Here is a 12104-nt window from a genome sequence, read left to right on the forward strand (position 1 = left end):
AAGTTCTTTACTCAAGCACAATTTGGATGACCCAGAATATCCCAAAACCATCTGACCATGTTTTTGATGTTTATGAATATGTTATGGACAAGGTTGAATACATATCCAAGCTTAGAGTGACGAAAAAAGCTGTAGATCGCAAGTTCCGGACTCAAGGACAGTTTGGATGATCTAGTACATCCCGAAAAAATATTTTTCAACTTGTTTTGTCAATTCTCCATTATAAATCACGAAAACAAACGGAACATATCAAATTTACTGCGTAATACCGCTTAGAAAAATTGAGCAAGATTCAGGGGTCGAAACGGCGACAACAGGGGCCATAACACCAATTACAATGAAAATGGGCATGTGACTGTTCAAATTTCATGAAAACACATAAGGAGCCTGTTTGCAAATAAAATTGAAATTTCGGCCGGATACAGAAGTCGAAATGGGGAGATCATGGGTCATAATACCAATTTCAATAAAACTGGGCGTGCTACTGCTCAAATTTCATGTGAATACGTGACGATCTCAAAAAATTCTGTTTGTATTTGAAATCGACCTTCTGAGATTTTGACAACAGCCGGATGGGGACAACACCATTTACAATGAAACTGGGCATGTGACTATTCAAACTTCTTGAATACACATAAGGAGCTCAAAGAATTCTGTTTGAATTTGAAAATAACCTTCTGAAATTTCAACAAAGCCTGAGCTCCTAATGTGTTTTTATGAAGTTTGAGCAGTCGCATGCCCAGTTTCATTGTAATTGCTGTTATAGCTCCTGCTGTCTCTATTTAGACCCTTCAATCCGGCCCTTGTCAAAATCTCAGAAGATCAATTTCAAACTCAATCCCTGGTAAGAATTACAGATGGTCAATATCAATTGAAAACTGAATTTTAATAGCTTCTGATTTGTAAAGTTTGAGCAGCCAAATGCCCTTTTTCGCATGCATATTTCATTGTAATTGATTTTGTAGCCCAATGATAGTGCATTATGACCCCCGCGCAAGCTTATTTTTTTTAGCAATTTTTAGCAGGAATTTCGGTCTGCAATATATCAGGACAAAAATAAAGCTATTTCCATTGAGCACAAATGGAACTGCGAGGAGATCCGACCATCAGGTGCTGAATCGTTGAGAAATATTCCAAAGAATTTGCCGGGGAGATTTTGACGAAGATATTTGCCGAAAAAATTCCGAAGTATTTGCAGAGTAAATCTTTTCAAAAGGACCTAAGTAACATTTTTTTCATGAATTAATTTGATTACTGCAATCAATAGCTTTCATGTTGTTCTGTTGATTGTGCTATTCAAATTAATTCAAGAAAAAAAAGTTAAGCGAGAATTTACCGAGAAAATTTCGAGTTCAGTGCGTGATCTCTCTTGTTTCGGACAGCAGAACGATCGCGTGGTCGGTCGAAATATTGTGTTGTGCATTGCGCGGCCGGTAATAAGAGTAGCCATCGAACAAGTAAGTACAGTGCGTGTTTAAGTCGTCAGGAAAGAAATAAAATATCTATCTTGTGTTCGGTGGCTCATGCGCATGTCGCGCGCGGTAAAAAAAACGCGCTCTTCAATAGTTTGCTGAACCCATCGATCAAGTGAGTACAGAGTGCTGCGCTTTCGTGCGGTCGTCCAAAACGCGAATCTCCTCAGTTTTCATATGCCACCGGGCGGGCATGTTTTAACTTTTAACTCGTATTAGTGTTATTTCCCATTCCATAGATCGCATCGCTTACCAAAGTGAATCCAGATTACGATTACGATTGTAACTAAAACGATATCCTATCCCAAGACAATCGTGAAGATGCAGAGGTATACTCGGTCTCTAGTAGCAACGAGAGTCGGACTAACAATCCTTCCATTCCTATATGACCGTAAGGACGTAAGCGCCGTTATTGACTTTAAATATTTGAGCTCCCGAAACGTGTACATTGGGAATGGGTAGCTAATCCCAAGCCCCATTCATTGTGTTCTCTGTACAATTTCGCAAGTTCAGTCAATCACGGAGTAGCAACTACGAATTGCGCGGTCATAATGCCCATGCTCAAGAATTTACCGAGAAAATTTCGAAGAATTTATTGAGAAAACTTAAAAGAATTTGCCAAGGAAATTCCGAAAAAAAATAACGAAAAAGTTTAGGCGAAAGAGTTTGCCGAGAAGGTATCGAAAAAATTGGCAAAAAAATTTAGGAATTTTGACGAAATAATTAGCCTAGGAAATTCCGAAGAATTCTTCGAGATGATTTCAAAGAATTCCGATTTCAAAAAAGAATTTGCCGAGGAAATCTCGACGAATTTATATAGGAAACTTCGAAAAAAAAATTGTGAAAAAACTACCAAAGAACTTTCCGAAGAAATTTTTGATTGATATCATGAAGAATTTCGAAGAATTTGCCGAGGAAATTACAAACAATTCCTCGAGGATATTCTTCCAAGTAAATTTTGAAGAGTTTGCTGAGGAACTTTCAACGAAAATTTAGATTCAATTTACTGAGAAAATTCCGAAGTTTTCGTCTTGGATATTTTGAAGAATTTTTCGATAAAATTTCAGTGAATTTCCCGAGAAAATACCAAAGACATTGAGGCAAAAATTTCAAACAAATTGACAAGGTAAAATTTCGGAGAATTAGCCGAAGAAATCCCGAAGAATCAAAGACTTTTCAGATAAAGTTTTGGAGAATTCTTTTTCAATGGAGAATTTCTTTTTCTTTTTACTTTTTTCAAATGGTTGTGATTAATTCTTGCCTTGCATTTTGGAATGGCGATTGTGCTCTTAATTCCCCCTATGTTGGTCAACCCAACATAGAGAATAGATTACGACCTCTCTGGTAGTAAGGTCAGTTGAACGGAATATGCTGAATAGAGAGAGAGTAGGGTAAAACGACCTATTATGGAGGGGTTAAGCACCGTTTCAAAATGAAATTAATTACAAAAATTCTTCAAAAATTACCTGTTGGTCGAATTCTATATTGTAGTAGTTGAATAGGATGCTCGTGAACTATAGTTTCGTAAATATTACGTGAATTGTGCTGAACTTATGTTGTTTTGTTTTTATCACAATAAAAACAAACTACCGCAATAATAGGACGCAGTTGCCTATCGTTGCGATATTTTTTGAAGGTCAGTCCTATTGTTGCGGTATTGCATGTAATTCTTATGGAGAGCGATACCGCAACAATAGGACCTTAGCACTACCGCAATAATACCACAACGATAGGACGTTTTACCCTATAAGTCGTTTCATATTTCAAGGTCAAATACAGTTACGCCTATTTGAAAACAATCATAAGTTTCCCGAAAAAAAATACGCAGCATTTCCTTTAAAAAATAATTGGATATTTTTATATTTCAAAAAAATTAAGAAAATCCTGGCGAAATCTAATAAAATCCCGTCAATCAAATGTAATAAAATATTGCCCGGCTGCCGAGCAAAATCTTGACAAACACCGCCACCGACGATTTCTGGACCGGCACAGAACTCTAGTACCGGGAGATTGCGGAAAGAGTCATGCACCTTTTCGTCTTATTCAAATGTTTTGGGAAGAATAAATTCACTCTTTAGCCTTATTCCGAGCAACGTGTGCTGTTATTAAAATAATAATAATGCAATCTTGGAGGGACGATTATACTTAAGAATCTATTGTATAAACTGAGTTCCTTTTTTGATTCTTTTCGAAGAGCTCCTTCTATACGTAGAGCAAGAATGAAATAGAGACAGATTTTTATATAAGCACCCTTACACAAAAAGTAGGTGAAAGTCGATCAAAAGCCGCCCCAGCACTTCAGTTTTTCTTTCTTTCAGCAACAGACGTCCCGTAAGCTATGAACACTATGCGGTTTCAAGTTAGACATACTAAGGCGTGGTTATCAGCGCTTCAAGTGCTTCCCGGGGTGAATACTTATGTTGAGTGTCGTTCCAAACTAAGTGCTACTCGGCGATTTATGATGTCGGTAGCACACTAAGGATCATAAAAAGTAGTCATAATTCTGTGAGAGAAAGTAAGAAGATAAATATAATTAGGTTTAATTTTTAAAATTTGTAAAATAATACAAATTATCAATTTAAAAATACAAATTTGTACTCAACCTTCTCACTTATATCTTGACAAGAACGTAAAATAACTCATTTGCCGTCATTTAGACTTATTAAGACATTCCGTTCACTTGGTTAATTAAGATATTCCTCATCTAATATTTTTATTGAAGCATATATTAACATTCAGATACAGCGACTTCATTAGTCCTTGCTAAACAAAGAAGTATCAACAACATATATTTGGAAGTAGAATTACTTTGCAAACTTATTTTCTAATTTTGCAAGACAAACTCATAATAGAAAATAAAAAATGAAATATTGAACAGTTGATGTCAGTAGAAAGAAGATACTAAATTCAAATGCGAATATGTGTATATAGGTGTTAATAATAGAACGATAAATCAGACTTGTTCCTTGTGCTTAAACACCATCACGTACCACATGGATTCAATCATGCCCAAGAAAAATCTCGCATTCCACCAGCTCAACAATGTTTCAGTACGTGTACATATCACGGTGGAAGCTATCACCGCCTCGCATAAATTCATCTTTTCTTCGTTAGCGCCATTCTTTTCCGGTTCCCTTCCCTCTATTGGGAGCGCCGACATCATTTCCTACTAAAACCCTCCAATAAATATGCTGTGTGGCGCATTCAAGATGGATATAGCAATAGAGAGCAACTTACTCGCATAGTATCCGACATCATTGTTCACATTGAGGATGCCAATTTCCTCGCTCGCCAGCATGTGTGAGTCCCAGACTTTCCGGTAATCCGGATCGTGCAGCACGTCAAAAAGGATATCCGCTGTCACGTCAGCGAACTCGGTGTGGATTTTCACCATGTTGAAGTTGCATCCGGCGACCGGACGCGTGTACACCTGTGTGTCGGATTTCGACAATTCCAGCGTCCAACCCTCGTGATCGTCCACCAACCGTTTCAGCGCCTCAAAGTCACTGTCCTCAGCTATCCGTGCTATTCCCGGAGGTGCACTCATTTCCAGACTGGATGAATTTACTGCCCGAGATGACCTGCAAAATAAAGACAAACATTCACTATGGACTGATTGCTTCTGGTACAGGCACATGCCGGTGTCCAAAGGGCATGATAGCAAAATCAAATTATTGTGGTAGCCGGAATAAAGTGATTTGGAACGAGAGTCAACACACAAACCCCCATGGTCATCGTTTCCGCCTCTGTACATTTCGTACGTTTTGCACAATCTCATCTTTCGTCGAACTCACACGTTCACTTCGAAGAATTTTGCCCATTCGAAAAGTCAAAACGACATCATATGACATGTTCTGGTCTGGATGGAAACTAAATTAATGGCAAACGATTGATGGCTACTTGGTTGATTTTTTTTCTGATTTATTTCGATTTTTGTTAGGATTGAAGCTAGGGTCTACCATATAGGGGAACAGTTCGGCACTTCATCTCATAGCTCCCATTTTTATCCCAACAAAAACAAAGCAATGAAAAGGAATTTAATTTTTTTTTTCGGCATTGAGCACGCATGATTAGTGCTGTATTTCTCTGTTTTGCAATGAGATGAATATATGTTTGGTGAGATGGAAAATGAAACAGCTCCCCTAATACCTACAAGTTTTCATTGAATATTAAATAGTCTCGTGTGATTATTTTGAACTGCAGACTAGTTTCGCATCAGATAGTCGCATAAAAAACTTGATATTATTCGCAAAAGCTAACTTGATATTTTTGGCGGTGGAATGTCACATGGTGGAGTGAGATGATAACGGAGCGGTGAATGCTTTGATAGAATATGCTATTACAAGGGACAAGTAAATATAATAAGTACAAGTACCAGAATGCAAGTAAACAAATTTGTTCTTTCATATTCAATTGCACCATTGAAGATATGAAGCTTTTTTCAACGCCCTCAATGTTTGACATATATTATCCCAAATTACACAAATTATTTTTCTGGCGCGTTAGGATATTGGTGCATGCACGCATGCATAAGTAAGTAAGTAAGGCGGGTTAGAACGGATTCTGGTAAATAATAAACTTTGATACTTTGAGCTGACGCATTCATAGTAAATTGAGGGCTCGTCTGAGTTCAATGATATGGTTGCTCTGAGGCGTTCATAGTGGATTGAGCGCTCATGATGGGGAACTTCCTCAGCCTAGTGGTGAGATGCGTGACTACAAAGCAGTTGTTGAAGGTGTCTGGGTTAGACCTGTACGCCGCCGCCGACGATTTTAAATGGGTGCCACGCCAATGACTAATCGCAATAAACAAAATCAATTACACTGGATTCTGTTTTTACACGATTTATATTTTCTCAATTTTCCACTCATCCTAAATGTTTAACGCATATCAATTACCATGTGATTTTTCTTTGATTTATCCTGGATTTTTTGAAACATGTTGCGAAGAGTTTGGTGGTAAATTGAAGTCACACGATCAAAAACACGAGCGAAAAAAATCGTGTAAAAACAAAATCCTGTGTACCTTGAATCGAGCCGGTTGAAGTACGAGACACTAAAGATGGCCTTACAGTTGAGGGTGAAATACGTATCTGTTAAGCAATACAACGTTGTGAAAATATTTGGAATAGTACTAAACTCGTCTAATGATAGCTCATAAATGTTATTAAGGTAAATCTCGTCTGAATTCAAATCCAAATCTACGTCTCTAAGACAGTGTGGTGACATACATTGTCTTGGTTAATAAATAGGTTGATTGATTAGTTTGTGAGTTTGTGAGGATTTGTAAATTAGATTTAATCTACTAATTAGAATAATACATAAAATGTTCAACTGATCTTTGGAATTCGTCTTAGCCAGAACCTTATTCAGTTAGGCACCTAAACCTGTAGGTGACTCGCAAATTATGTTTGTTGTGATACATAAGCTTTTGTGAAGGCTTGAATACATCCCGAGCAGCACATGTCAGATAAAAATGGTTGCAGCAACTTAATTATGACTGAATCCGGTTACATATAAGTTGGAGCAACCTATGTGAACATGCGTGCTGCTAGGGATGCCCAATGCACCCCTACTCTTATAGAATCTGGCATTGGTGTAAACAAATCATTGCAGTTCAGGAATTTCAAGTAAGGCAGCACATTAATTATATTAACAATGTTTTTGTTTTGTTTTTTGATTTGTGCTATTGGGACAGTTGACTTATTTGGAAAATTTGGCCCTTATTAGCCAAGCGGTAAGACGCGCGGCTACAAAGCAAGACCATGCTGAGGGTAGCTGGGTTCAAGTATAACTAATTTTTATTTTAAAATTAATTTTTGAATATGATTTACAAAACCACTTGGTACATTTGCTTTTAAATTCTTACATATACTCTTTCGAAAGGTTTCCTTGAAAAATCTTTAGAAAATTACTTTAGGAATTCTTCCGGAAATTTCTTACGAAATTTCTTCGAAAATTCCTTCAGAATTTTCATTAAGGATTTCTTCAGAAAATCCTTCACGATTTTTCCAGAATTTCCTTATGAATTGCATATCAAAATACCAATTCTTTGATTATTTCAATTAAATTTATTCAATGTTTATCTTGTTTTGTTTTATTTTTTTTATTCATTCGAAAATTCAATTAGTCAATCCATCGGAAACTATTTCATTCTGTAATTAATTTTCAAAGGATTCCCTGGAAGAAGAATCTTTGAAGAAACTTTTAAAGAAATACCCAACTCTTGGCGGTTTTTTTTTGGATTGTTTAAGGACAACAATTTTTGGGGAGTTCTCAAATGAATTTTTGAAGGCATTTTTAAACGAGAGACAGAATGAATTCTGACTGTAATAATTCCCGTTGAAACTGCTTAAAGAGTTTTGAAGGCTTCTCAAAAGAATTCCTAAAGGAATTTCCAGAGGAATTCATAAAGGAATTTCTGAAGGAATTTTCGGAGGAATTCTCAAAAGAATATATGAAGAAATTCATAAAAGAATTTCAGAGGAAATGCCTACTGGTATTTCTGAAGTAATTCCTAGATTTCTCCAGGAATTCCTTCGGATTTTTTCCCAGTAATTGATTCGCAGTTTCCTCCAGAAATTCCTTTGGAGATTCGTTTAGGAATTCCCTCGGAAATTGCCTCAAGCAGTCGGCATGCTGAGGGTGGCTGGGTTCAATTCCCGGTGCCGGTCTAGACGATTTTTGGATTGGAAATTGTCTCGACTTCCCTGGGCATAAAAGTAGCATCGTGTTAGTCTCATGATATACAGGGGTTAGACAAAAAGGTTGAGATAGGTAAAAAAAAGTCGAAATTCAAATCATCATAACTTTGCGTATAATAATCCGATTTTGATAAAACCAGGACCATCAGAAGCGGACACTCTTCTAGTATACTGCCCCCTGCAAAACCTGAGATTGGTCTTTGGCCACCGGAAATGTTCCGGGTTTTCCGAGGGTATGTTCAAGATGCATTTTTTCCACTGCCTGTCATTTTATGTGACGTTAACTTTCATCATGTTTTATGCTTTCTCCGAAAACTAGGACTAATATGCCGGCCAATGGTGGCTGTAGATCGAAGATCGAGAATCCATCTAAACTACACAGAGATACGGCCATTTCCGTAAAAACGGTACCGGGAACATGATGAAATGATAGCAGGTCGGAATAATGCAAATATGAGTACCTGATTTCATGGATTTGCGAGACGATGATTACAGAAACATTTCCAGAATGATAGTGTTCACTGCCACCCTTATAGCAGGTTCCATGGGGTTCCCAGGAGGGGCCGGTTTTGGCACCATCTGGAACCATACATATATGGGTGTCAAAATTCATGTTTTCCCAAGACGATGAATATAGGATCTTTATTAGAGATATATTTTGAGGACTGTAAGACTCTTTGGCCAATTTGTAACAGGTTGCGGAAGTTCTGCGAAACTGACAGGGTGTATGGCCAATCCCGTGTCGTTTTCACGAAAATGGTCATATCTCTGCGTATACCTAACGGATTTTCGATCTGCAGCCAGCATTGGTCAGCATATTAGTTCTAGTTTCTGGGGAAAGCATAAAACATGATAGTAGTAAACGTCATATAAAATGACAAGCAGCAGAAAAAATGCCTTTTTAACATACCCTCGGAAAACCCGGAACACCACCGGTGGTCAAGGACTAATCAGAGGTTTCGCATAGGGCCAGTATACTAGAAGAGTTTCCGCGTCCGATGGTCCCAGTTTGATCAAAATCGGATCATTCTACGCAAAGTTATGCGGATTTGAACTTTGACAATTTTTTGCCTATCTCAACCTTTTTGTCTAACCCCTGTACGAATGCAGAAATGGTAACTTGGCTTAGAACACTCGCAGTTAGTAACTCTGGAAGAGCTTAATGAACGATAAGCTGCAAGGCGGCAATATCCCAATGGGGGATGTAATGCCAATGAAGAAGAAGATTTATACAAAAACAGTTGTAGAAGAAAAACTTTCACTATACTATTTCTGTAAAACGGAGAATAAGATATAACCCTAGTACCACATTATAGTGAGTGGTTTGCTTGCGCATATTTGCGCTTTTACAAGAACGCTGCAATCAAAGTTTTCTTGAAAAATGTGTTTTTTTTTCTCTAAACCTTGTAATGTTTAGAAAATGAACATTATTATTACTAGAAATATGTTTTTTTTTACTAATTTATGCAAGCTGTATTAAAAAAATTAAGGAAAAAAAAATTGCTTGTAAGGGTTAACGATGGCTCTTAAAGGGTTAAAAAAAGTTCTCGAATATTCATTCGTATAATATATGTTGCATAGAAACAGTTTTCATTGAAAAAAATATGTTTGGCCACCCATTTGCATGAAAATTCCCCATAGTGAATTGGCGGCCCAAGAACGAGAGACTTGGAATAGAAAAATACATTCGGTTTTGCTACGGAGTGTACGACCATCATAGGTATAAGTCGTATAGGTAACTTTGGGAAGGAATTCTTGGGCGTTTCCTTCAATAATGAAAAAATGTTACTTAGGTTCTTTTGAAAAATTAAGCTAGATTTCTTCGAAATTTTCTTAAAAGGATTCTACTGATTTATCTTCGGTAATTCCTTCAGTTCATTTAAACATGTCGGAAACTGTAACGAACATATTTGAATAATTTGTTTGAGAAACTGCATAAGTCCATTTTACAAAATTTCGAGAAAACAACAAGAAACTGTTTTTGAACAAATTGCCACCAATTCTTTCGATTTCTTTGATACAGATCAATAGTTTTTGGCAAAACTTCCAGTGCAAAAACTGTAAGCAGTACTCCATAATTGCTCTTCAAAGTGCGTGCACAAATGTAGTTTCTCAAACAAACTAGAAAAAATCATACATTTCTGAAAAAAAAAATCGTTTTTTTTTGCCAGAATACGTATTTTTGTACAAGGATTCAGAATATATAAAAATCTCATTTTGGCCAAAAATGTTACATATGCAGTTTCGCAAACAAACGGTTCATTTGCTGAAGGAATGAAGAGAATCCATCCAGCTGTTTTTGAGTTATGTGGATACGAACACAGACCAATTCATTTTTATTAAAAAAGGAAAGAAGATAGATAAGATAGAATACAAGAAGAAGAAGATATGGAAATACCGTTAAGGACAAGCATCTCGGAATCCAAAACAAAATTCACTCGCGTTTCCAAGGGCACACCACTCAATAGGAAAGCATCACACAACTGCCATTTTCATTATCCCACGCATGCTGCTACGCAGCAAAGCTGAAATAATAAAAACAAAATTTATCCGCTGCCTCGATATTGAGTGGTGTGCCCTTGAAAACGTGAGTGAATTTAGTTTTGGATTATGTGATGCTTGTCCTTAAGGAACACATTCGTTTTGCGCCCAATTCTATCATATATGTAAGCTAATATTTGATAAACATTTTTCTTCATTTATCTGGCAGTCTACGAAAGTTCGCTTTGGGAAATCAATAATCTTTCTTGAACTTGGTACGCGCGATAAACTCTTCAGAGGATACGCACGCAAGTAGAAAGAAACAAGCAAAAAAGATAGCACATCTCTTCGTATTCAATTTCCTTCGTCGTTAAGTAGGCCCGGTGTCTCATGCCGATATTGCCGGTTGATTAAAATTCATTATATTCAAAGTACATGGTGATTGAAAAAAAAAATCTGGCCTTCTCTTTTGGTCCGTTTTAATTTGAGGTGGTCGAAACTTGGTTCGAAAGGACAAATATTTCACAGCACGGTAATACAAAACAAAATCGTTCGAATGTCCAGCAACACCTACAAGCATTGTTAAAAACTTCACGAAAAATGTATGAATAATTAGTATAGGTGTTTGTTTTTTTTGTGGCTGCAACAAAAAAGAAACCCTGATTGATCCACATAATGTTGTTGGTGCCTTTCACGTGCTTTTAGTTGGGCAAACAAAATTGAGTGCAATTTTTTTTTTTCGTTTTTCGGGTATAACTTTTGATCTCATAGTCCGATCTATCCCGTTTTCAATAGGAAGCTATGTGACAGGATTTCTCTCTTGTTGCAAGCAAAAAGGTTAAAAATAATTGCCAAAAACTGAGTTGGTAATGTGACTAAAAGGCACCAGCTACCGTTTGGTGAATTGATCTGGGATTTGAGAGAAATAACGCTTTTTGCTTACACATTTTCAACACCGGACACCTGTAGAAAGAAATACCGTTCTGTAAAATAAAAGGAAATAATGTAGGAGTAGAAAGTTTCCTGTACCTTACTTCCATCCTATCTGCATTATGTGTAATAGGTGTATATCCTCGACTCCTTACTTAGTTTGCGGTTTAAATACACAATAGCCCGCCACTTTCACTCACACCATGAAGCTCTTCGTTTGAACTCCTTGGTAATGGACGAAACTATCTCAGCTTTTTAAATGGAAATGAAGAAAAAATAGTATATTTGAATAATTTAAATGTTTAAGCTGAGGCGGTAAGCAACTAAATTTATGAATTTATTACAAATTGAAGTTTCATAACATAATCCTCGTGATGATGTTCTACTTTTATAAGTAATCCAGAGGAGTGATAGTGAGCAAAAATAAAAAATGATGACTACTGATGAGCCTAAATTACAAACACCAGGCTTACTCAATTCACATGTTACCGACATTTTCTGAAGCAACTCCACGACT

General features: G+C 36.8%; 2 protein-coding genes across 9 annotated transcripts in view; one reads left to right on the forward strand and one right to left on the reverse strand.

Moving 5' to 3' along the window:
- LOC134212127 (glucose 1,6-bisphosphate synthase) overlaps positions 1–12104 on the forward strand; it is a 340080-nt gene that overhangs the window by 223370 nt on the left and 104606 nt on the right. The window lies entirely within an intron of this gene.
- Positions 1–12104, reverse strand: part of LOC134212130 (START domain-containing protein 10-like) — a 103616-nt gene that overhangs the window by 27894 nt on the left and 63618 nt on the right. Inside the window, exons 1-2 of one of the 6 annotated variants that reach the window (XM_062689717.1) lie at positions 5626–5685; positions 4710–5053 (exon numbers count right to left, since the gene is read on the reverse strand). In XM_062689717.1, the coding sequence (XP_062545701.1) occupies positions 4710–5019 (310 nt within the window). In that variant the 5' untranslated portion in view covers positions 5020–5053; positions 5626–5685. Of the gene's footprint in view, positions 1–4709; positions 5054–5191; positions 5377–5625; positions 5686–12104 lie in introns of those variants that run through there. The other 5 variants (XM_062689713.1, XM_062689715.1, XM_062689712.1 and 2 more) reach the window with 5 other exon arrangements.

The sequence above is a fragment of the Armigeres subalbatus genome, chromosome 2 (assembly GCF_024139115.2).
Source record: "Armigeres subalbatus isolate Guangzhou_Male chromosome 2, GZ_Asu_2, whole genome shotgun sequence".
Lineage (NCBI taxonomy): Eukaryota > Metazoa > Arthropoda > Insecta > Diptera > Culicidae > Armigeres > Armigeres subalbatus.